The sequence below is a fragment of the Yarrowia lipolytica genome, chromosome 1D, assembly GCF_001761485.1.
Source record: "Yarrowia lipolytica chromosome 1D, complete sequence".
Classification (NCBI taxonomy): domain Eukaryota; kingdom Fungi; phylum Ascomycota; class Dipodascomycetes; order Dipodascales; genus Yarrowia; species Yarrowia lipolytica.
In genome coordinates, this window is record NC_090773.1 from 418,800 (window position 1) to 444,640 (window position 25,841).

The 25,841-nt window shown below is 47.6% G+C and overlaps 7 protein-coding genes and 1 non-coding gene across 8 annotated transcripts, besides 1 other annotated feature; 2 read left to right on the forward strand and 6 right to left on the reverse strand.

The window, feature by feature from the left end:
• Positions 1–307: 307 nt before the first annotated feature.
• Positions 308–576: a sequence feature (Compare to YALI0D03289t, LTRyl1; YALI1_D04193t).
• Positions 577–1,687: 1,111 nt separating this feature from the next.
• Positions 1,688–3,934, forward strand: YALI1_D04204g (uncharacterized protein; the record flags this gene model as incomplete). The annotated part of the gene is made up of 1 exon (XM_068282593.1): positions 1,688–3,934. The coding sequence occupies one exon, from the start codon at positions 1,688–1,690 to the stop codon at positions 3,932–3,934; it is 2,247 nt and encodes a 748-aa protein (XP_068138694.1).
• An 882-nt stretch (positions 3,935–4,816) lies between these two features.
• Positions 4,817–7,366, reverse strand: YALI1_D04261g (uncharacterized protein; the record flags this gene model as incomplete). The annotated part of the gene is made up of 1 exon (XM_502360.3): positions 4,817–7,366. One exon carries the CDS (start codon positions 7,364–7,366, stop codon positions 4,817–4,819), a length of 2,550 nt encoding a protein of 849 aa, XP_502360.3.
• A 616-nt stretch (positions 7,367–7,982) lies between these two features.
• Positions 7,983–8,263, reverse strand: YALI1_D04270g (uncharacterized protein; the record flags this gene model as incomplete). The annotated part of the gene is made up of 2 exons (XM_068282594.1): positions 7,983–8,207; positions 8,252–8,263. The coding sequence occupies 2 exons, from the start codon at positions 8,261–8,263 to the stop codon at positions 7,983–7,985; spliced, it is 237 nt and encodes a 78-aa protein (XP_068138695.1).
• Positions 8,264–8,398: 135 nt separating this feature from the next.
• On the reverse strand, positions 8,399–8,986 carry YALI1_D04277g (uncharacterized protein; the record flags this gene model as incomplete). The annotated part of the gene is made up of 1 exon (XM_502361.3): positions 8,399–8,986. One exon carries the CDS (start codon positions 8,984–8,986, stop codon positions 8,399–8,401), a length of 588 nt encoding a protein of 195 aa, XP_502361.3.
• A 3,784-nt stretch (positions 8,987–12,770) lies between these two features.
• On the reverse strand, positions 12,771–14,333 carry YALI1_D04331g (uncharacterized protein; the record flags this gene model as incomplete). The annotated part of the gene is made up of 1 exon (XM_502363.3): positions 12,771–14,333. The coding sequence occupies one exon, from the start codon at positions 14,331–14,333 to the stop codon at positions 12,771–12,773; it is 1,563 nt and encodes a 520-aa protein (XP_502363.1).
• A 2,369-nt stretch (positions 14,334–16,702) lies between these two features.
• YALI1_D04355r lies at positions 16,703–16,802 on the forward strand. Its single transcript has one exon. It is a non-coding gene; the product is annotated as a tRNA-Leu (tRNA).
• Positions 16,803–17,085: 283 nt separating this feature from the next.
• On the reverse strand, positions 17,086–18,243 carry YALI1_D04370g (uncharacterized protein; the record flags this gene model as incomplete). The annotated part of the gene is made up of 1 exon (XM_502364.3): positions 17,086–18,243. One exon carries the CDS (start codon positions 18,241–18,243, stop codon positions 17,086–17,088), a length of 1,158 nt encoding a protein of 385 aa, XP_502364.2.
• A 2,686-nt stretch (positions 18,244–20,929) lies between these two features.
• Positions 20,930–25,044, reverse strand: YALI1_D04432g (uncharacterized protein; the record flags this gene model as incomplete). The annotated part of the gene is made up of 2 exons (XM_502365.1): positions 20,930–24,412; positions 24,955–25,044. 2 exons carry the CDS (start codon positions 25,042–25,044, stop codon positions 20,930–20,932), a joined length of 3,573 nt encoding a protein of 1,190 aa, XP_502365.1.
• Positions 25,045–25,841: the final 797 nt, after the last annotated feature.

Here is a 25,841-nt window from a genome sequence, read left to right on the forward strand (position 1 = left end):
ACAGTTTTCCTATTTCCCCCGTTTTTTTTCTTTCTCCCCCCTGGTTTTTCCTACTTTTTTTTTTTCCTTTCAGAAACTCCTAAAATTAAGGATTTTTGTAGATTGAGTTGGGCCTAGATTTCTTTCCCGGTGCTGGAAGGAATATCCCAACTGAAATACTTACGTCTAGTTCACTACTGTAAGTTAGAATCAGGAGGTTTCTGTCAAATATTGTTATCATAAAAAAAGTCAAATACTTGGGCGTTATATGGGAGGAAATTGTTGCAGCAAATGCGTTCTGCGTCTGACTTCAATCGAATCGAATATCTGTTGAAGGTAATACCCAGTGGGGTAATACCTGGCTAATTCCTCACATAATGATGAGAAGTCATCACATAGTGATGAGAGGAACCAGCTTGGTCGTAGACGAGATGTCCATCCTGTAGATTTATCCACTGATCTAGAATCTCTTTTCTGGTGAATGAGCAAGCACACACCCTTCTGGTGAGTGCTACTATCGGAACGTGGTGTCCCTAGAAGTGGGTTGTAAGTTGTTAATTAACTATATCTCATCAATAATACTTATGAATATCTAATGTTAATAACAGCTACTTGTAGAGGTTTTTCATGTTGGGATTGGCCATCGTAACAAAAAAAAAAAAAAAACCAACAAAGCCCACGACTGATCAAGAGGTTAGTCAGGCACTTGTCTGGGGGTGTTAAGAATCAATGTTCAAACACATTATTTAGAATAACTTTTAATATCCCTACAAGTAGGACACTTATCACTTCTTCTTTGGACATCTCCAAGAGCTCTTGTGAAACCACAAGTGTCTCCATATGCTCAGAACCAGGAGGAAATTGTATTTAATGTTGTCATCATCGGAAATAACTGAACCAAACGAATATAATGGTATATATCTCTATTCTGTTAAATGTCTGTAGTCGTTCCTGTGATCCCCATGGATTTATTGATTGTAGTCAGAAGAGCCCGTTGACTGAAATGAGAGAATACTACAGTAAAGAGAGTCACAGACGTGTAAAAAAGAAATCTAAGACAAAAATAAAACAAAATTCTTTTCTATTTCGTCCAACTCTTGTATGACATGTGTGATCATGATCCCGTTTTAGGCAACACTGCAACCCAGAAACAGAAACATTACAAGACTGAATTGAAAGCCTGAATCAACATGAAGAGTTGAATAACCGTTGTTCAAACAGCTGTTATATCTCCAAAATGAACTTCCCGGGATTCTGGGTCACCTCTTCGGCCCCCCTCGACTTGCCTATTCTGGCTTCTCGACGGTGTGTTGAGGGTGGGTGGTATAAAGGAGACTCTCAGGGAGTATTATATCTACCGAATTATTTGAAGCAAACATTATTTATGACAATAACACAAACATTAAAAGATTTTGGTGAACTCCTCACAGTTTCAAACCCCTTCTTCCCTTTTCTATCGGAATAACTAACAACGCAAAAGCTCTTTTATTTTCGTGATATGCTGCATGTGTCAGTTGGTTTCCAGGAGATTCACAAAAGCAACAATGTGATTAAAATTTAAGCAGATAACATGTCTATGAACTTGTCAGACGATTTTCGCACTTCATTAGAGACAGATATAGCCATTTCCTGTAATGTGGTGTATATTCCTCTACACACGGGATCACACTTTCTCCAAGAAATACGACTTGATTCATTCTGACACTTTATGTCTCTCTTTCTCTCTCTCTTCTGTCACTTGGTCTTCTCTTCTGTCATTTGGTCTTTTCTGTTACTTGATCTTCTCTTCTCTCCTTGTCTTCTCCACCCCATCATGCCAACAAACTACGAAGAAAAACTCCTAGAAAAACTGTTTTTGCTCCATTACCTCAACAAAAGAGGAACTGACAACTGGAAATCATCACTCAAAGAAATGCTGCGTTTCTGTTGCCAGTTGTGGAAATTGCAGACTCCCCGACTCGGAGTCATCCACGATGGAAAAACCGTCGAGTACATTCATAATTTGTACCTTGAAAAAAGGTGGAAATCCACAAAATTGGATGACGGAACTATAACAAACATCTTCACTTACGATCTGCTCAAAAACATCCTCGAATATGGCTTCAAATCCGGAGCTGTTTACAGCCTGGAGTACCCCACAGACCTCAGCGCACTATTGAAACATACTGACTCGGAAAACTGTGGATTTGTTGATGGAGTTGATGTTTGTGCTGTGAAAGAGATTGTGAAAAACGTTCCTCAACAATTCCTCGAATTTGCATATGCCCTGGTGCACGAAAGGTATCCTCATCGCAGTGTTACAGAATGGAGAGAGATACATGTCAACACCAACATTAATGAGTCTAGGTATGCTCTGAAAGACTATAGGGAGTATTTTCGTCATTTTTCTAGCAGATTTCCCCACAAGTACAAAAAAATCGACACCAAAAACACCCAGTTACACGATGAAATCCTGGTCAATTTTTTTTTGACCAATTGTGGTCCCCATGCAGACATACCTGGACTTCTAGCAGCTACATTTCTGCACAAAAGTGTCGCTCAGTGGAAAAAGCATTGTGAAGCTGCTCTGACTAAAAGATTGAACAGTTTGGCCATCTCATGGTACGACCCAGACACTTGGAAACACGTCTACAACTTGTTTCTTCCTCGGTATGAGTTGGTCCAGGCTGGACAAGCAAAGGATAACCCTATTGAACTTGATGATAAGGAGGAAGAAGAGCAAGTGGAGACCTCTATAGAGACTTATTCAAGTACAAATATCCTTCAAAGTGCTCTTAACATCTTTGAAGGGTTCTTGGACTGTACACATCATCATTCTACTCCGTCGGAGGTGTTTTTGGCCTGTTTCAACGAAGCTATGAAACAAGAAACAAGTTTTTTCAACCGAGAGAAAGCATATGGAAAGTTGAAAAAGCTCTGTGGACAGTTGAATACCGAACAGTCAACTTCAGATATCTCTCCAACCAACCTTGAGCGTTTCGAGTCCCTAGTGTCTCCTCCTTCATCTTCTCAGATGAGTGTTCCTGAATCCGTACTGGGTGAGTTCAATGGGTCAGGTACTACAAAAAACTCATTAAACACGTCAGAAGAGACCTCCAACACATCTGGACACACTTCCACCTCTAAATATAATTCTACCGCTGAAGATACTTCTGGTAACTCTTCGGCCTCCTCCAACAGAGTCATTCCAATGGAAGATTCCCCTCCATCAAGCCCTCTCTACATCATTCAACCTCAAACAAATCAGACATCAACTCCAGTTGCCCCTGTTCCTACTCAAAAAGACGCTAAAGAGAGAGATAGAAAGATTCGACACGAGCTCATCATTTCCAAGAAACAGCGACTCAACGGAGGGAAAGGACTGTTCAAGCAACCCCAAATCCAGTCCAGAACTCCTCAGTCATGTGAAATTCACCCTAGATATCCTCAGTCGCGTGACACCAAAGTTCAATCTGGAGTTCAGTCCACTGCTGCTGAACCAACTCCTACAGTCCTGCGACCTCCTGGAACACAAACAATCCCATCTAGAGGTTCAGGAACTCAAGAAAAACGTTTTTATACACAACATGAACATTTTTCTCAACTGTTAGGAACTCCCCAGGGTCAAAAATCTCTTGTTCAGCCCACTATTGCTGCTCGGGGTCAAAACTCGTTTCAAGGTCTGTCAGAGAAAATTTCCCAGGCTTCAAGAGACTCTGAAGCTCGCAAAACACAAGATGGCATTTATAAGAGACCAAAATTCAAAATTCCATCTCATACAGGCCACGTGAAAGCCGCTCGGATCTCGTTGGAGCACCTTACAGCAACAGCTCATTCAGCGGTTCCTTCTGGGGCTCCTGGCAGACCAGCTCCTGTTAAACAGCAAATAACTAGCGTTGAAACTGTCAAGGAGCTGTTCAGGCAGTTGCAAAATGCAAGAAACGGTCCCAGTATTCGAAATTGTAACTACAAGTAGTAATATATTTAATTTTTGTCAGCCTAGAAGAAGTAACTCGGCCATTGGTTGCGAGAAAGAGACTAAATTGGAGACCTATTCAACATGAGAAAGAGAAGATTGACCAATTCTGATACCTGACAGTATTACATGTTCCACCATGTACTTGTATTACTGTACTCTTACTGGTACAGTAGACTTCTGTGAGATCCAGCTGTCCACAAGTCCTTTTCAGCACACTGGCACATATATATGCTTATTATATATACTATTTATACAGCACTCAAGTCTTCGAACTGTCCAGCATTTGGTGACAGAAGACGACAGAAGCAGGTGTCAAGTCACTGCCCTACATATAATCCAATGGTGAACTTGAACTGTGTCGAGGCTATCGAGAAACCGAGTTCAAATACCGAGTCAGACTAAAGCACCTGCGATACAAAACAGTGGAAAGCACAACTAGACACACAAGACATTATTGTACCACAAGAGATGCTTCTTAATGAACCGCTGGATTCATATTTCCCTGCAGATTCTATTAGTGCAATATTTATTACCCCTTTACATACAGTATTTGTACATAGTGAACTTGAGTGTAGTTTTGATGTTACCATCCATAGCTCGACTATCTTTTACTCCACTCTACTCCAGCAACAACTTCAGAATAAGAGAATATATAATATGTACAGTATATACAGCTATTTACCCTAACCAGGATGGTATACAGCTTGTTGAATGTCACAACAGACGTCATACGCCGGAGTAGTCCATCTGTTTAGCAAGAGACGTCCACTGATGACGACAGACTCGGAACAACGACAGCCGAACTGCTTTTAGCGCTCGACTGCCCGTCTATCGAGTAAAAACAGCTGAGTTAGCACTCGACTGCACTCGACTCCTCGCCTATCCAGAGCACGTCTCACAATCCGCCTCAGGCACCAACGAACATGCTCTCGGAGACTCGTCATAAATTTCATACCGGTCGTCCTTCTTTGAAGGATACGTGCCCTCCAGATCCTCCGCCCTTCTCTTTGCGGAATGGATGAGCACGTCACGCGACAGAGAACTAGGCGTGGAAGCCCTAGTAGAGGGTCCTGAGGGGCTTTCCGAGGCCCAGGGCATGGAAGGAGGCTCATACACCACTGGATCCACCTCTCCAACAGGGTCCTGAATGTTCTGAAGTAGCGTTTTGTCCACAGTAAACTGGATAGCATGAGCAGCAGGCGGAGTTCTCAGATAATACATGCCTGTTTTAAGTCCAGCCTTCCAGCCATGGAAATGCATGGCTGTGATTTTTCCATGCGTAATCTCAGGCATGAAAATGTTAAGCGACTGGGATTGGTCAATGTAGGGCGCCCGTGCAGCAGCCATATCAATGATATTACGGGCCTTGATTTCCCACGCAGTTCTGTACACGGCTCGGATGTGTTCGGGTATCTGGGTGATGCTCTGGATCGAGCCGTTGTCGTGAATGATGCGGTTTTTCATCTCCTCGGTCCACATGCCCAGTTTGATTAGATCTTTCATCAGCCACTGGTTCACCACGAGAAACTCACCAGCCTGGACCCGACGAAGGTAAATGTTGGACGTGTACGGTTCGAAACACTCGTTGTGGCCCAGAATCTGCGATGTGGAAGCTGTAGGCATGGGGGCAACAAGTAGAGAGTTTCGCATACCGTGTTTGGCGAGCTTGGTCTTGAGGCGAGCCCAATCCCAGAGATCCGACGGTGTCTTGTTCCACAGATCAAACTGCAGCTTTCCCTGACTGGCGGGACTGCCTTCATAGGTCTCATAGGGTCCCAATTCAGCGGCCAGCTCGATAGATGCCTCACAGGCTGCATGGTAAATGGTTTCAAAGATGAGAACATTCAACTCTGCAGCCTCGGGGCTGTCGAAGGGCATTCGTAGCTTCATAAACACGTCAGCCAGGCCCTGAACACCCACAGCAATCGGTCTGTGTCGCTTATTGCTCGTTTCTGCCTCCTTAACAGGATAACAATTAGCTTCAATGATGCAGTTGAGGTTTCGGGTCATGTGTTTGACAGTCTCATGAAGCTCTCCAAAGTTGTAGGACCCAGAGGAGCCCTTGAGCTGGACAAACTCAGGAAGGGCGACAGAGGCCAGATTGCAAACAGCAACCTCGTCAGGAGACGAGTACTGGACAATCTCGGTACACAAATTGGACGATTTGATTGTGCCGAGGTTCTTCTGGTTGGATTTCGCGTTACAGCTGTCTTTATACAGCATGAAAGGTCCTCCTGTTTCAATTTGGCTCGTCAGAATGGCCTTGAACAGCTCCTGGGCGTCAATCTGCGAGTTGTAAAGTCCCTTAGACTCGTAATCCTCGTACTTGCGGTCGAATTCCTCTCCCCAAACATCGGCCAGACCTGGGGCCTTTCTGGGACAGAAAAGAGACCACTTTTCGCCATTCTCGACTTTGCGCATAAACAGGTCAGGCACCCATAAGGCGTAGAAGAGGTCACGGGCTCGATTTTCCTCGGCACCATGGTTTTTGCGCAGATTCAGGAAATCCAAAATGTCTGCATGCCAGGGCTCCAAATACACTGCAAACGCTCCTGGACGTTTGTTTCCTCCTTGGTCCACGTACCGAGCAGTGTTGTTGAACACTCTGAGCATAGGAACGATTCCGGAGGATCTTCCTTGAGACCCAGTAATGAGAGCTCCCTTGGCTCTAATGTTGTGGATATGCAAGCCGATACCTCCGGCGGTTTTGGAGATTTGGGCACACGTTTTGAGCGTGTCGTAGATGCCGTCGATGGAGTCTGCTGCCATGGCCACCAGGAAACAGGACGAAAGTTGGCCCTGGGGGGTTCCTGCATTGAACAAAGTAGGAGACGCATGTGTGAATTTTCTGAGCGACAGAGCCTGGTAGGTTTCGCGCACCTTGAAAATATCATCTCCATGGATGCCCAGGGCCACTCGCATCAACATATGTTGAGGTCGCTCCACCACGTTTCCGCCAACTCTCAATAAGTATGACTTCTCCAGGGTCTTGAATCCAAAGTAGGAGTAAGTCATGTCTCGGTAGTACGAGATTGCCAATTCGAGGGTCTCCCCATGGTTCTGTGCTCGCTCAAGAAGAGCCAGAGTCACCAACGGCGCATGCTCTCCCGTCTCATCCTTGTTGTCGTACAGTTGTTGCATGACATTGACGAACTTGTCACTGGTCTGTTTATGTAGATTCGACACCGACAGTCGAGCCGCCAGCACTCCATAGTCTGGATGGCGGGTCATCAATGCCGCTGCCGTCTCCGATGCCAGGTTGTTGAGTTCCACAGTCGACACTCCATCAAATGCTCCGTCCACCGTCTTTTGGGCGATCTCAGTGGCACTTACGACACTCGATAGATTGAAGCACAATGCCGTCAGTCGCCGAGTGAACTTGGCCATATCCATGGGCTCCCGCTGTCCTCCTCGCTTGACAACATGCATTTTTGAACGGATAGATGATTTGTCGGCCAAGAAGGGTTTCAGATCACTATCTGAAAGCCGTACTCTATTCTTTGCTGAATTTTCTCCGCCTTTAGGTTTCGCGGTACTTGAAAACTGCAACAAGTGGGTCGGATTAATAATGAGAGAGTGTTGTCGAAGGGGGTCCAGTGAGGTCGAGGAGGCTGGAAATGGGTCACTTGACTTTTAAAAAGCTCGTTTCACCGGATATAAATGCCTGGGGATCGGGAAAGTATCTGTTAGCCGCTTGCTAGTACCGCGTTTGCCCACCACCTCTTCATTTCGGTGGCAAATCTGTCATGCAGTCACGTGCAGCAAAAGATGCATGACAATAAACGAAAATGGGAGCTGATAGACCAATTTGGGAAGTGTGATTAGGTTCGTGATCCGAGTGAAATATAGGCCCAACTGCGGGGTGGGAGGGTTGACGGTCACGTGATGGACGCGATCACGTGAGAAAACGGTGTTAAATGCACGAAAACGGTGTTAAATGCACGTGACTTCAGATTTGGTGGGGTGATTCCTTGATTGATGTTGGTTTATTAGTGTCCAGGTAACTACGAATAGCTACAATATTGAGGTGATTTACATATACTGTCTAAGTAGAGTGTTGGAGAGATAATAACAGACTGATTAAAAGTGTATTGATGATGTTGGTTGTGGAACGACGCGCACGACCGCTTGATTGAGCACATGCTTCTCTATCACAGTATGTTGATGCACTCTTGTCATGCCACTTGATTAATTGGCATTCAAGTTGATTCCATTGTGCCAAAGATCTCTCGCTTCTGTCGATGTATTCCGATAGGTTTCGTGCATGGCACTTTAGGTTGTTCCTTGGTAACTACAGTACATACTGTACCATACTGTAGTTGGCATGTTCTGGACTGTACTTTTCTTATAGTAATGTCAGTCTTCAACAACACGTTCGGCTAATCAAATCAAGTTCGGATTCCTTCCAAACCCTACTTTGACATTACTGGGACTGTGCCTTTGGTGTATGGTGTTTCATCGTTAATTCATAAAGTCCATCAAATTGAGACTCGACTTTTCCTTCTCCTTCTGTTTCTTCAGCTCCAGCATGGCCTTGAGCGAGTTTTTGTTCTGAGCAGCCTTTCCAGCCTTGCCAAACTTGGACTGGGGAGGCTTTGACCCCAAAGTCGATTTCGAACCACAAGAAGTCGGCTTCGACACCTTCGACTCTTGTTTGACCTTCTTAGCCGGCATCCGCTTGACTCGAGCCGTCCCTGGCGCTGGCAAGGCATGCTTCAACTTATATGAACACTTGTCACACTTGTAGACGAGGTTTCGGACGGCCTTTTTCCGTTTAGTGGTCAGAAACTCAATCTGAACAGAAACTGACCATCCTGGGATCCATCGGATGCGACAGTTGGCGCAAATGTCCGTGTCTGGGTCGGTCTTGGTGGCTGTAAGGGCATCGAACGACTTTTGCTCGTCAAGGGCCTTCTTGTTGTAAGCCTGACTGAACGCCGTAGGAAATGCTGATTCACCTGATTTGAGGAGATGGCCGACTCGTAACGGACAGAGAATGGGGTCGTCTGTATCAGTATCAGTTGTTTTTGCTCTTGCTATCGTCGTCATGGTGATTTGTGTGTGTCTTTGTGCTCTTTCTGGACTGCACTGTATGGCATTTGGTCCCGGGACTTTACCACGATATTTTTCATTTTGAGTTGGAGATAAGATCGAGGGGAGGGTGGAGAAGGAGGTATCCACTCGGATGGTGAGTCGGAAGATATACGACAAAATTGAGCCTGCTGACCAATTTTACACAACTCAAAGATGAATTTCCAATTTCAAGTTTTTCAATCGAAGCAATATTGACCATTTTGAAGCGGTTCTTGGAACCCCTAAATTGTACTAACATACAAACCCAACCAATATCTGCTGTTTTGCACTTGCAATATTTCAGCACGTGAACATTGATATCGGTCACGTGATAGAGTTGAGCTCATAAGCCTGTACTTGTACCAATCTATGTGTGCCTTTACTTGCCTTGTGCGATCGGTTTCATCACATGACATGAATCACACGACCCAAAATGCGTTTAATTAGTTGATACTCGGCGTTTAATTAGTTGGAAGAAATTGCAATTTTACTTGAGCCGAGGCAAGGGTCGAAGACGTGATTTGGGGCTCGAAAACCCGATGATAGAACCCACCCGATCATTATTATTATGTACTGAAGTGACATGTAATCTGGGACTTGTGGTAGACATGGTGTAATTAAAAGCCTAGCTTCAACTCGAAAATATTACATCTAGTGTACCCTAGGAGGCCAGTAATTGAAGGCGAAAATGAGCACGGCAGCAAGCACGATAATAATGACTTTCGGAGCAAGGTAGGAGATATGGAACAATTATTGACACGCAGACAGATGGCAGTCGGTGATAGGTCCTTGATAACGTCTCAAAGTAGATACGACAAGTGATATCGGCAATAGGGGTGGTGTGGAGGGTATCGTACATGGTGTACATACTGTAGTGTAGGTACAGAACCTGTAAGTAAATACAGTACTAGTCAACACAACAGGTCAAAACAGGCGTCTGTTGATGGAGGTGTAGTCATCTCGCGTTACAAGTTCTCACAGTAGACCCACAGTGGTCGTAGACTCACCTTTAGTTCGTCTATTCGTTTGTACCGCTTGAACGCCACGTGACTGCCCTAGATTGCAAAGTACCACATTTACTGCAGTACTCCAAGATACACTACTCTCCCAGTTGCTGTGCATCTGTTGAGTATACCCCACAAAAGTGTAACTTTGATAAGCGGTTTGTTGGAGGGCTTGGAACGGCTGCTGGAAGAATAATACTGCAGGGTGATGGCGGTTTTTCGGGGTGTGGGTGCGTTAGGAATGTATTCGACGGTCGGAAATGAGTTGTGGGGTCGCAAGGAAGAGTCTAGACCCTTAATTTCAGCCCCCAGAAACAGGTGGCTGATGTGAGCTCTGTGTAGAGTAGGTTAAGGTGCGGGTTGTCAGCTGGACTCTTATATATAATCTGGGGTGGAGTGCTCTTTTTCTTCACCAACTCCCTTCTGACAACCGATACAGAAAGACACAAACAGACACAGACCGAGATTGAGACACACTGTACAACTCAACACGGTATTCAGAGACAACTACGTAAGCATCACCGTCACAACCAACACCGTTTCAACCACGATACTCGTATTGGAACACAACCTAGCAGATCTCAACAATACTTGATAACACCACAACAGTACTTGCCACCACCACAACAAGTACTTCCCCCATTACATCTTCGACGGCGTGTACTGTACTTCGGAAACCCCTATAATACAGCACCATCCATTACTCAACCACCCTCTCAAACAACCACCCTCTCATACAAATCCTCTCATACGAATCCTCTCATACGAATCCTCTCATACAAATCCTCTCATACAAATCCTCTCCGCATAACCCCTCCACATAACCCCTCCCCCACAACTCCCGGAACACCTCCCACAACACCTCCCACAACACCTCCCACAACTCCCAAAAATGCTCTTCTCATTCACAACCACCCGAACCTTCAGCGAAGACGACGGAGACGAGTACGTGCACTCCATCGAGGCTACCCCGACCTACTCCATGTTGATAGATCGGGTCGACGAGCTGACGAAGCAGCTCGACCAGGAGCGACGTGCCCGGCTGGTGCTCGAGGCCAAGTTCATGGAGCTCATTGAAGACTCAGCCAGAACCAACTCCCAGTGCTCGAGCGTTTGATTGGTACTGCACTGTACGGTCAGTGCGACAAGTACTACTAGTACTACAGGCCAAAGTAATGTGACGACCAAACGAACGGTCGAAGGAAGACCGGATTATTTATTATCAGTAGCTAAATGAAACTGTGGCAAATTGAGAACTGTACTATACCGGTACAGTAGGTGACAAGCTATGCCATTTACGGCATGGTTTACTAAATTGTGAGTACAGTACTGTCGGCACAATACTATACCGTGTGGTATTCAATGATTTTATTGTTATGAATATGGGAATCTCGGGTGCCAGGGATGTGTTTGTTCACTGAGGAGGGGATGTGTCTTTTTGTCCTATTCGTGAGTCCTGACTTCTTTTATTCTTCGTCACTTTTCACTATTGTATCTGAGAAGGCTTACTACAAGTAGGTACAGCAGTTGCATAACGGACAGGCGTACACATGGCAGCGGCGCCATGATTGTGTCTGGATGTCTCGTTGTCTCGGGTCAACTCCTCCCCCACTCTAACCATCTCAGGAAAGACTGCTTCTGCACCACCAGCTTCTCAACACTTCTTCTCCAGTAATTCACCAGTCGCAGCATGGTAACAGTCTTGTCGCTGAGTCCTGATCTCTGGGAGCCAACCAGTCGCACCGTTTCCCCGTCATAGTCATTGTCGGCAAACCATTGCAAGGGGTCTTCTTCAGACAATGAAAAGGGAAGATCGATAACTGAGTTGGTTGGCCCGTCGAAACCAACTTCTATCCATCTCTTGAAGGATTCAGAAAGCTCATGAGCTTCTCGCTGTGTTGCTTCTGACGGTTCCGATCTGTCATCGTCATTTGGGGGCTTAGGAAGTGCTCTGGACATTGCTTACGACATTCAAAACAGCACCAGATCTACTTATACACACCTGCACAATCCAGTTTATGCCATAGCCGTGTTCCTGAAACACATGAGTCCACTTCGTTGATGGCAAGGTTCACTTTATGGCGTTGTGAAACGGAGTGAAACATTTGCTATATGAAGTCTATGGGAACAACAACATGACTCGTGGCTAGTCGACGAGCAAACACTCCATTGCACTTGACTGCTCTTGTTTCATTTCATGTCTACATATGTCTGAAGTGTGGTATGTACTAGTCAGTATGGTCGTCATTTGAGACATGGTGGGTAGTTTTTTTAGGCGTTCATATGATAACTTGGAAGTAAACAGGGGCTTTATGCAACCCATTTCCAGCTTTGAATAGCCCCTCGCTGCCTCCCCAGGTACTCCTAGAGCACAGTGGTTGCTGTTTTCAGTACATACAGCAGCTTCCCCAGGCAATAGCAAGTCGCACCGAGAGCATTACTCACTGGTGAGCTGATCACACCAATCAACTTTTCACATCACTAAATTGAGAATTGAACAGCACAAACAGATAGCGACTCCCCATTGAACGCACGCACCAGTTCTTGGTCCTGAACCGTGTCTCATAGGTAGCACCCCACAGCATTCTCTAGCTATAACTGATTTTACTCTCGCTACATTTCTTATCTCGTTTAATTTCATTTTTTCTACAAAGACGTTCTAAGAACCTCCCTCTGTTGGCGGGGAGTGCATGATCAGGTCATTTTAGACATCAGCTTCCTCATCTAACGTGCGTGACAGCCCACATGGTCACCCTCTAGTTCTTCTTCTCCTTGTCCTTCTTATCACCGTTGACAATGTAGTCCTGGACGGAGTAGTTCTTGACGGTGTTTCGGATGAACCAGTCGGCAAACTTTCGTCCGCCCTTGGCCTCGGCAACGTGAATGAGATCATTCTCAAGAGCAATGTCCAGCTCGGAACAGTGCTGGTAAGTGCCGTCGGCCAGCTCGCCCTCGGTCCATCGCAGCTGTCGGTTCTTCATCTTGAGAGTGACAAGCTGCGATCTCAGGTCCTCTGCGTCAGTGTCCAGGAACGAGGCCAGCTTGCCGAGGTCCATGGTGGCGTACAGGTTGAGGTACGACTTGAGGTTGGCGGTGGACAACGTGTTGGTAACGTCAACCATAAAGATCTTGAGGTGGTGCTTGAGCGGGTCGCCTCCATGCACATCGCCGGGCTGGATGAACTTGGGAGCGGCAAAGGTGAAGAGCTCCTCAAACAGCTTGAGGTCACCCCGCTGCATGGCAGCCATCTGATCGCCGTATCGATCTCGCAGAGCCACGTGGATGGAGTCGTCCAGACGAGCAGGAGACAGAACGACACAGATGGCCAGCAGAGCGTACATCTGCTCGGATCGCTTGGCGTCGTACCGAGGACCCTGCACGTTCTTGGTTCGAGCCATGTAGGTCAGAACATGGGAGAAGCATCGGATGGCGTCGGCGTATCGCCGGGTCATGACGTAGCAGATGCCCACGTAGTAGTAGGTGGCAAAGTGAGCGGGTGCGACACGTGCAAACAGAGCCTTCTTGGTCAGCTCAATGGACTCCATGGTCTTGAGAGCCAGAGTGAAGTCTCCCAGAAGGGTGTGCACTCGCAGCAGACCAATGACACAGAAGTAGCCCAGCATCTTGTACAGAGGTCTGGAGCCATAGGGTCCAGCCACATCCATGGGATCAAGACCAGCCTTGATGGCTCGCAGTTGTTCTCGAATCTTGGTCTTCTCAGACAGTGAGTACAGCACGTTGAGCACGGAGTAGGTGCCCCAGGTGTCGGGGGCCACACCGTCGCTGTTGTGGGCCTCCTTGGTCATCCAGTACGAGTTGTACTGGTAGATGAACTCGTCCACAATACCCCAAGCCCAAGAGGTGGGGAGCTCGAGATCGACAGGTCCGTCCGAGTTGAGAATGTAGTTGAACAGGTTGCAGTAGTTGGAGTAGGACTCGAACCGCTCGAGGGGTGTGGGCGTCAGCTTGGCGTACAGGTGTCGGTAGTAGAGCTCCGAGTAAAAGTACAGAAAGACAGGATCGTTCTTGACCAGAGGAGCAACCTGGGCCACAGGATGGGGCCAATGCGAGTTTTTGTAAAACTTGTCGGTCAGTTTTCCAAACGAGTTTTCGTAACAGCCGTGCAGCTCGTACACAGAATTGTCGGAAAGGCATCGGTGGAAGTACTGGATGAAATCCTTGACCACGGTGGGGATGGCTGTGGATGCCAGCTTGAGCTGGGCGGCATACTCCTGCTGTTGCTGCGCAATCTGGGCCTCGTCGTACACAATGTCGCCGACGGCCAGCGAGTTGTCGATGAATTCTTCGTCACTGTCCATTTTGGTGTGATCTGGTGGTGTGCAGAATGGTTGGCAGGTGTATTTTTCACACTAGGTTTTTGCGCTAGGTGCAGGTGGTGAGATGCAGGAGATTGTGGGTTCGATTAGAGGTGGGCACATTATTAAATGATTCTTAAAATTAAAAGTGATGGGATCGGTACGGGAGTCACGTGCCTACAATAAATAATCATTGGTGTAGTATATTGAATTTATTCTGAGGATGGATGGTATTACTGTCTGACTTTGATTTATGGCAGTAATTACACTACACTCAATAGTGAAAGGACGTGCAGACTGTCTAAATCGCCAACTATAATGGAAATAATACTTGACAGGACTAACAAGAAAAAGATTCTCTTTTGAAGTTGGTGGATAAGGAGAGATTTGAGACAGAATTCGTCGCGGTGTGACAGTATTGGATGAGTCACGCGCTTTAGCAAGGTATATTAATCTCATTTTAAGTGCATGGCTTGGTTATAGCTATGTCGAAGGTATACACCGACTTCCTGAAATGGTTGGTATTTGGTGGTCTTCAACTTTAGATGATATTGTATCACAGGAGTTGACTCTACCCTATGTACACTCTTCACAATGGCTACAGTACTGCGATGTTATTCAACCTCTTGTACGATACTCCCCCTTATTGCCAGTCTATACGGCATGCTCAAGTATCTTTGCCGAGACAGACCTCCTCTTCAGATACATATATCAAAGGGCTAGGTAGGCCCTAGATCAATGGAGACTTGCTCAGAACCGTGGAAAACACAATAAAAACGTCAGATATGGCAAATCACACCACTCCTACCAGCTTGTGAAATGCCGCCTTTGAATGTAGTATGACTACTCTTCGATGCTGACTTTTGGGCATTATGATGTCCGAGGAAGGGGTACTGAAGAACTTCGCTCGATAGGGTCTAGATTCCTCAAACAAGCGAGCTATTCCATTCTGAAACCGGACCGTTGGCTTTTCTGGACCGCCTTGATGTCGAGATAATTGCTGGCCATGACCAGTACAGAATCATGATGTCCCCACGACGGCACGATACAGGGCTTTGGTTTATTCCTCTGAAGCACTACATTGTAGTACAGTACACAAAAAGGGAAGTCAAAGGAAATGCTAATATGATCGAAGTTATTGAACTGCTGGCTCATTTGTAAAACAAGTAAGTACTGATCCAAGTACACTGTACAGCTTACTGGATCACCTCGTTCACCACCTTCAGATGTAGAAGTACCCCAACGAGTGGATCTATTACTACTCCAGAGTTTTATTATGATGATTTCAGTGATGGATCCAATGTTTTCCATCATTGTAAGACGTTCTGTAGCGTCCTGAATAGTTAACTGACATCATATACAGTATCAATACATCTTTGGATTGATTACAAAGAATCACGCTGAGGAATAGTTAATGGGTTTATAGAAACACTCAACATAGTATCTCACTCCCCCAGGAAACGGTTCAATTAGTCTTTTTTTTTTTTTTTTTATTCTAATGATTCATAACAGCCTATATAACCTAGTAAGCCCGGGTTATTGGCGTTCAATTAAATCTTACATCTTCTGAATCTTTGCGATGTGCGCTGGCGGGGGCGCTGTTCGGTTGGTTTTGTCGACGCGCTTCGTCATTCTGGTTTTAGGCTGAACTACTTGACTAAAGCGGATCTGGTTTTCTGAAAAAATTTTTTAGAACCCAAGGCCCCGTGACTAAGCCGACTGATGACTCAGCCGGGGTGGGCCATAACGGAAGGTATTGGTCCACTGCCGTTCACTCTCAAAGAAAGTGTGTATTAGAATACATGGAAATACAGGGGTTTATATGTTATCCAGGGTTGCGGCGCAAACCCTTTGTCCGTGGATAAGCAGGCTTGGCAATATCGATATTAATGATAGCGTAATCCCACTGAGGGGCCCACCGTGGTGGCCCCCCCCTCGTCGTAGTCTCCGCTAGCGGTTCACGAGAGACTAATCAGGCGGCTATTTCTTAGCCGCTGATCCCTAACATTCTTTTTCGACACAATGGCCACCGCAACACGTGGCGGGTACAGGTTATGAGCGAAAAAGAGCGATATTTTCTTAGATCATGTGATACCTCATATCGATATATTAGGTAAAGTTCTCTGGAACCTTATTTTACTGTTAATTCAGCCTCCATCAAGACATTTACCAACCTGCAGGGTAACTCACGTGACGAAGTTTGGTTGAAAATAGCCACCACTCACAAGTATGTAAGTTAAGTTATGTTTATACGACTTCCGGAGCTCGTACTATTGGTGTACTGTTCTGTAGAGTAGGACGAGCGGTTCCCGCTCGTACCTAGGGATATCTTGAGGATTGACCCATCACCGATCCGTTACAATTCATCTTCCGGTATCCTGGCCGAGCGGTCTAAGGCGCCAGGTTAAGGCTAATACCTTAACGAATTTCCTGGTCTCTTCGGAGGCGTGAGTTCGAATCTCACGGATATCATTTTTGCCATTTTTGTGAGCGACACGAACTTTGAAATGGACATTAATTTTTTTGGTTTGCAGAGTACTGGCTCTACTTTACCGCATCCTGTTTAAACAGTTTCCAGTTTAATCTTGGATTATTTAATCCACTAGACCCTTTCGGTTTAAGTAATTCGTTTCCGTCATTTTATGGTTGTCATAAATCATTAATATTACAGAATCTAAATGGTATCGTAAGGAATGTTTTGTTGGAGCGTTCAAGCACCGATGCGCTCGATACGCTCGCGTGTATGATCTCTCGATTAGTTACCAGGGAACGAACCGTAGCCGGTAGGAGCAAACTCGACCAGACCTCTGTTGAGGAACTGAGCCTCGGCAGCAAGAGCACCAGGGGCGTCATAGTCGGTAGAGACGACAGAAATGGAGGAGTAGCAGCCCCAGTTGTTGATGACGTCAGTCTCATCGGGAAGGAAGCAGTCTCCGTTCAGGCAGGCCTTGGTAGCATCAGACTTGATATCTCCGTACTTGAACAGGCCTGTAGTCTCGTTGAAAACCAGTTTGTCGGTGATGGCGCCTCGGCCGGTCTGTCGGGTGAAGATAGGCTTGGGATCAGTGCACTTTCCAGTAGGATCAATGTCCCCAACCAGAGGAAGATTGACCGAGAGACCGACACCGTAGGGCAGAACAGAAGGTCGACCCTTGGCGTTTTTGAGCAGGTTCTTGACAATGGCAGTGGAGGCCTTGGCGTAGATGTTGTGGGAGGCGGTCTCGGAGTTGGAGGCGTTGGCGTAGTAAGTGTGCTTGTTCTCTCCAGAGAAGGCAATTGCAGGAACGCCTCGCAGAACAGAGGTGTACATGGCTCCCTCAGTTCCAGACAGGGTGTAGACGAAGGGACCGAGGTTCCAGCCCTCATTGGGTCCCGACACAACCAGGTCGACGGTGATGTTGTTGTGGAACTTGGGCAGAGCGTAGTCGAAACCAAAGGTCACGGCAGCTCCGGGGGTTCCGTCAAAGTACCAGATGTGGTCGTCCTTCTCGTCCTGGCCCCAAGCAGGAGCTCCAACGGGAGCCGAGCCCCACTCGGCACCCTTGGCGAGAGTAGTGTTCTTTGGGAGCACAAAGGTGCCTCCGGTTCCCGACTGTTGCAGGGCAGGGGCAAACATGAACACGTTGTAGCCCTCCTTCTTGAGCTCATCGTAGAAAGCTCGAATGTTAGCAGAGGCCCAAGAATCGTCATTGGTGACGACAATGGTGGTCTTTGAGTTCTCATTGGGCACGGTAGAGTTGTGGGAGGTGGCGTTGGTGCCGCTGTGGGAAGAGTTGGTCTGGGCCAGAGCAGCCGAGGCCAGAAGAGGAAGAGCGATGGTAGAGAACTTCATTATGAGGGGGGGTGAGCGAGTGAGCAAATGACAGGATCTGGTCTGAGAATCCTGGATCGGGACCCTCCTCCTTATATACATCCACAGGTCTTTGTCTCGTCCTGGGTGACCATTTCGGGATATCGTTTGGCTATCATTTGGTTCGTTTTTTCGCTCGTCGGTGTAGGTGCATGTTGGCGCACGTTTCTGCACGCTTCTGCACGTTGCTGCACAAGGTGCATAGATTAGTACAGTGCCGTGCACAAGTGGGAGAAGAGAAACGGCCTGCAGTGACTGGGCGTGACAGCTCCACACGGTGAGATAACAGGGTCAGTAGGACCTAAAAATCACTACGACGGCTTGGTTTTCTGCCAGGCTTTTGGGGAAGGCAGTCACCACCATCCCAAACAAGCTCAGATCGCCTGGTGCTAATTGCCCACTTGTGAGGGTGCCGGTAGATTATCAGATCAATCTTGTCATCAATTAGACATGGGCTAATGATGTATGTCTGTGAAGTTACTGTGAGCAAAGAGGTGAAGAGGACCAAAGCAGAGCCGTTCAGTAAATCATATCAACCAAACCAGACACGTGTAACGACCTGCACAGCCGCTGAGACATGCTGGCATATCTGCGGGGACCCGATATTATGATTCCCGTGAGAAAGAGACTTACTTTGCAATGTCATCGTCGGCTTAACCTTAGCGCTAAATGGGGATCAAATGGCAAGAGGACAAGCAAGAGACCTTTCTGGTTGACAAAACAAGCAGGTGGGGGAAACCCAAGGGCTCAGCGTGTCGCAGGGCTCCTCGTCCCATTGGATATATTACGCCATAACTGGACTCTGCAAAGTTAAGTCGTCGCTAGTGGCTTGGCTGCAGTAATTGAGGGTGGATTATAGATGTTATACGACGTACAAGGTGATGGAGATGGTTTTAAAGAGGTACCAGTAGTCAAAAGTGGCTCAGATAGGGCACGGACACGGACACGGACACGGACACTGCGGTGCAATAGCTACCGTGGGAACAGGCACAGGCCGAGAGACAGGACAGTGACAGTGACAGTGACAGCGATAGCAACATCAACATCAACAGCGACAGCGACACAAACACTGTCTTCCACGGTACAGCTCATATACACATGTACTTGACTCCACTCCACATGCTCTTCGTTTTCGTCCTTTACAGCTCTTGCTCTCCACCTCAAACTTTGCCAATGACGATCATTGACCTATTGTCCATTTGAGTCCATCTGCTGCAAAAGACGGGCTATCATTTTACAGGAAAAGTGCCAATATCACTCCCAAACCAGGGTACAGGTCTCATCAAGCACAACTTAATGCCTATCTATGTCTTAGCGGAATATGGGAGAAACCAGACAAGAAACAACAGAACATCAAACCTCAAACCGCAATACAGTGCACACTGTAGGCCAACCAAAATAACACAGTCCTCACTGTACACCAAAACATGTCGTAATTTCACTGAAGCTACGCGGGCTCTCACAAAGACACTCGCCAACTGTCAGAATTAACCGCCTCCGACTAACCCGTCCTTGTTTGCGGCTTGTTTTTGGCTTGTTTTTGACATGTCTTTGTCAGGCCAACTTTCCAAGAAGGGACTCCCCCAACCTAATCAGTCGACACCATTGGTTGCAGCCATCTACACAACCAGATTTGTAGATAGATCTGCATGTTGCGAGAATCCCAGCAGTTCACGAAAAGGGCTCTGATGTTCAGAATATATATTTCCGTCGAAAAAGTCGCCAAAAGACGGTCTTTTCACTGTACCAAACCCACCCCTATTCTTGTACAGTACACTCGGGGTACTCTACAGTACACTCTCACTTGTCTTCAACACGTGCCTGGGGTTGCATCTCACCATGCATCATGGCTGAATCTATAGGTCTTGGCTGAGGCACAAAGTCAATCAATCAATCAATCAATGACCGACGGTGAGACAGAGCCATACAACAGCGTAAAGCCGACGGAACGACTGCTGGAGGTGAAGCACATGAGCAATTGTTGGTGTATTGGTACTGTACCGGTACTTGTACTTGCAGAATCATATTCGGTCTTAATTACACCACCCCACTCGCACTGTACAATAATAGTATGAACTATTCATACACCGCTTTTGGACAACCACCCACCATTAGAGCGGATATTGGATCCTCTAGGACAGCCAAAGTCTAGACCTCCCCACATAACCACTGGCAAAAAACGATTCTAAACTCTCGGTCAAAGTTCTGTCGCATCCGAGTCATCGACATGGACATCGAAACCCTATTGAACCGAGTGTCGACGATGATTGCAGTGGGAAATTGAGCAATTATCCGAAAAAGCGAGCAAATGAGATTCAGGGGACTATTGCAGCCACGTACAGGTTATCAGAACTGCTTTGGTGCGGATTTGGTTGTAATCTGGTTACAATTACTCGACATCCAAAGTGATGCACTCCTCGTCGCGAACTGCGGAACGAGTACCATCAAAACACCCCACAATTGATCAAATCGATTCCTCGGGTTCATGATGCGATGCTAACGAGGATCCTGAATTGCAAAATAGTGGAATTTCAGATTATGGACTGACATCAAAGGTCCACGTAATAGACCGATCCCTAGTATGTACGACGATAGTCAGGTAATAAGTGGAGTATCTCTGTAGTATACGGTGAGGTCTAGAACGGAACAGCCTACACCAGTCTCTCCCATTATATGATTAAAAATGCGATTATCTATGTCATCTTGCGATGCAATTACTTGTACTGTAGCTATACTCACTCACTTCAGCTTACTTCTTATGGCCGAGGCTCTGCCCAACTCTGACAAGAGTCTCAATGGCCTGCTCAGAGTTGGACAGCAAATCATCGTCAAAAACCATACAGTCTTTCTGGAACAGTACCAAACAAGTAGAACCTCCAAACTGAAAGTAGCCCAGCTCCTGGCCACGCTCCACATGCTCTCCTTCCTTCACTGTCATCACCGTAGAGCCCACCATCATGGCTCCCACGGCAATGAACATGACCGTGCCAAAGTCAGCCGTCTCAATAGGCGTCAGAACCCGTACGTTCTCGCCAAACACGTCCAGCGCACTTCGGATAGCCATGGGATTCACCGTGTAGTACTCTCCGTCAATCGTCTTGGGCTTGCCAACAATACCCTCTACAGGAGAATGAAACCGATGATAGTCCTGAGGAGCCAGTCGGAAGATGGCAATGCTACAGTCGTTGAACCGGTCCACGAGATTCGGGTACGCATCTCCGAAAAGACGTTTGATGGTGAACTCCCGACCCTTGATCCAAATCTGTGTTGCTTTGGAAACAGACTTGTACATAGTAGCCCGACTGTCTGCAGCACAGCAGACGGCTCCAGCCTCGGCGTTTTGAAGAGGACGAGCCCCAGGTTTGAGTTTCCGGTAAAAGAACTGGTTGAACGTCTTGAACGAATCCAGCGGATCTGCCACGTCCGATAGGTCCAAATTGTGGAACCGGATGAACGGCTTGATACTCTTGACAGACAAAGCAGAATCAAACTTACGGCCTTGCTTGTTGGTGAGACTTCGCAACAGCCGTCTGACCCGCTTTCGCTCCATTTCTCGTGAAGAGAGACCCTTGTAGAGCAACCGGATACCCAGACGGACGTAGATGCTCATTTTCTCCTCCTCAATCAGACCTGTGGCTCGATCCTGGACCAGAATGTTGGCCGAGTTGGCTCCAAGCCGGTAGTTGCCATGGGTAACCTTGGAGACAATCTTGGAGAACCATTTCTTGTGGGCCTGAGATTTGGACACGAAACGGCTTGAAAGAATCTTGTGCACGGACTGTTCGTTGGCACAGGTGGCCAGATGAGTGACAATGTCCATTTCAGCGCGTTTGTTGAACCGGGGCTGATTGCAGATGGGACAGGTTTCGAGTCTAATGACTCGTTCGGGTTCATCGTCGTCAGAATTGGCAAGAGAGGCAAGAGTGTCAGTAGACGGGTTTCCATGGTACAGTTGACTATGACCCTGAGAGGCCTCGCTGTCACTACCGTCTGTGATCAAAAGCGGCTCCTGGTAATGGGTGGTAGAACGGACAAGAGATGGAACGGGAATGCTGGGGCTACCGTTACTGTTCGCAACGTGCTCTTCAGAAGGAACAGCAGAAGACTCTCGAGTGGCAGAAGAAGAGTTCGTTCGAGGGAGACCGGGGATCGAACTGCCGGCACTGGACGCAGTGAGAACAGAACCATGGCTGTTGGTTCTAGCAGCCACAGGAGAGGTTCCTGCAGAAGAGGAACTGCCAGTAGCCATGCTTCCCGTGACTACACTGCCTGAACTAACTCCAACAGGGCCATTAGCTCCTGGCGCCAGCCTTGCCATTCCATCAGCCTTCAAGCTCGCCCGTCGCTGCTTCATCAAATGATGCTCCTGCATGAGCGAATCTTTCATAATCTGCTGCTCGAGACACGTGACAGCCTCGGGAATGGTCAGATCCTCATCAATGGACCGTCCAAACTTCTTCCACCACCCAACAACAGTCGTGGACGACAAAGTCGAGTTCAGCTCGTCCAGCATTTGAGTAATATCAACAATATTGATAGTCCCACTGCCCGTGACGTCGTACTTCTGCAGCAACGACGTCCACAGCCGTTGCCGAAGGGCCGCATAGGGCATGAACCGAGCCCGCACCGTCAGAACAGGATTGTGCTTTTCGGCGTACTTTTGGTTTTTGATCCGCAGAGGAAGCTCAAACACTCTCATGTTCTCTGCCGAGGATGGCGCAGACGAGCCAGTACTATCCCCCTCTTCATCGTCGTACTCGTTCATATCTGACCGTTCGGGAAGATCCGAAGACGAGACCATAAAGTCGTCGAAATCCGTAGCCGTGAGGTTGTTGTGTCTGGCCTTTCGAGCTCGCCGGAACCGTCGCTTCCGTAAAGGTGCAGGAGGCGCAGACCGATGGTCCAGGTCGTACAGCATGCTTGCGGGATCAGGCCGGGGAGCGAGGTCAAGCAGCGGTCTGATTTCAAACCGGCCGTCAGCCACAAAATCATGCGTGCTGATCTTGTCCTTGTCCATCACTGTGAAACCGATTGAGAACGACTGCTCGTGTTTGAGCACCGGAAAAATGACCCGCTCGTTGTATGTGGGATTGAGTGTATGTCGTTTGCTCTGAGTTCGAAACGTAGATCGCCCAAAGGAGATGATGACAAACGGATCAACATCAAACCCGGTTCGGGTCATGTTCCGAAGGGGAGGCAGGTCTGTGATGCTGAGAATCTCCAGGAAGATGACTCCGAGAACAGCGTTGCTGCAGTTGAGCTCGTAATGCTGCGCCTTTCTCTTCTTGGACTTTTTAGACTTGGATTTGGACTTCTTGGCCGGAAGTTCAAGATGGTCAGGGGTATGTGTGCCGGTGGAAGGACCGGAATTGTTGACTGGGGGAGTTCGTGCCATCATATTTGCAGTGGCAAGAGAATTGAGGCCGGGCGGACCTACCAACGCAAGCTGTTGCTGCTTCCGAACAGTTCCAGGAGCAAATTGCTGATGGTGGTGCTGATGTTGGGCGTCAAAAGCGTCATGGTTCTCGTCACCTCTTCGAAGAGTGGCCTGGGAGACGTCTGGAACTCCAACGTAGTCGTCGGGGTTGTTGCTGCGGTCCTCGTCTCCGTTTTGATCCGATTCAATGTCGGATTCCGCTCCAGACTCGGATTGAGACTCGGAACTCATATCAAGACTGAGTCGCATCTCAGCGGGCAGATCGAGAATGTTGGTTCGGAACATTTCGTGTGCGAGATTCGACATTTCAACGTCACTGTCGCCGCCTGCATCGTCGCCTGCATCACTGGCAGGCATGTCTGACTCCAATTCCTCAGTGTCAACAAACCTCTGCCACTGCTCAAACAGCTGAGGGCTGGTTTCGCCCTGTTCGTCCACCAGGGAGAACTGTAGAGACACATCTCCACTGACATAGCCTGCAGCCTTTGATCTGGTGGAATGAAGGGGGAACCACTGGACGGGAGTCTCTATTTCGGTGACTCCCTTGTGGAACATGTCCTTGAGAGGAATGGCGACTTCTCCCAGGTAGTCCTTGTTGAATCTGATGCGGTCCCAGACCACCAGATCGAGCGACTCGTCTCCGGATCGCACGGGAATGTCGATCCAGCAGTTCCAGTCGGGATCCACCGAGTTGTGGATCGTGTGTGTGGTGAATCGAAAGTCACCGCATGACAGAACAGCGTACGGTTCGCACTTTGTGTTCTTTTCGCGGTCTCTAGGGGCAATTCCTCGAGCCTGTGTTAGTGAAAAGAACGGGAGAGGCATTGTCGCTGCAATCAGGTTGGTGGGTGTGGTTATGAAGCGTCTTTTGGTGGAGGTAGTAGGGGACTTGTTGAAGAAGACCATGGCGGGGCTCATCTTGTCCCTGCCGTGGACCAATAGTGGCATTCATGTCGCACATAGATTTCAATTCAAAGATTTCAATACGGCGACCCCACACCCCATAACGTTCATGGCATAACTTTGTGGTCATCACGGGAGTCATGTTTTGAGACATGAGTCAAGTTAAACCGTGTGTCTTGAGTTCGTCGGCCACTACTGTAGTTCCGGTCGAAGGAGAATCGGTCCCAGTCGGTCAGATCAGCCTGCTCTGATTTCTCGGATGTAGATGTTGGCATGCGGTTCTCTGATCTGCTCCGTGACAACCACGAGAGCATAGACAATGAAACAGATGGACACAGATATGGCAGCACAGATATGGTGGTTCACCGGCGAGACCTCAATAACCATCAGCCCATTCCCTCGCCCGATATCCTATCCCCTCCGTTCATACTCACCTGGATCAAATGGACCCTGAGAAAGACACTTGGCGCCGTGCCGTGGGTCTTTGAAGTCGACGGTTTTCCTCGTCGTTTGAGAAACCGCATTTTTCGGACTGTGGTGGATGCTTACCCGAGAAACAGCGGAGAGTGCGCTATTAGCTTGCGTGTAGCGGCGATTTATAGCTTGTCGGCCGTTTCGTCGTTTTGGACGGATCTGTGTTTTGGGCAAGAGTGCGATATTTGTCGTGATGGCAGCCGACAACCAGACGCTGTTGTTGTTGGAGGCGGCGAACAGAGCGGGGCTGGAGGGTCGCACAAAGACGGAGGAGGGTGGCGGCTCAAAGCGGCGGCTCGCACGGTCGTATCTCGCCTTTCTCGGGACTCTATCGGTTAGTGCCAACAGGTGTTATAGTAGCTACAATAGCTTCAGGGGAAGACTTATTTGGGTACATGCCATTGCATGGAGGTCATGCAGGCTGGAGTATTCTTTGCTGTAGACCCGAGTTTAATGGTTGGGAGAATGGCTAAATTATGGAACCTTGTCTCACATGTGCACCAGAGAGTGGTAAGAGAGAGAGAGAGAGAGAGAGAGAGAGAGAGAGAGAGAGAGAGAGAGGGAGGGCAGAAAAAATGACGTAAGATAGAGCAATGAGTGAGTGACATAAATAAATGACCCATACGAGAGTATACAGTAGGTAGAGGGAAAGGACAAAAAATACTGACCGAAATGAAGGACTCGCTCGGTGTTTAATACAAGAACATTACGTAGGTCGCATGCGTAAATACCGCAACCACCCTTCTACTCGTGACTTCACAGCCTCGTCACAGCCACTCAACTGCAGCACCAATACTGCACTTCAACACATCGCGTCAAGTTAAGTTTCAGCAAAACCAAAACGCGA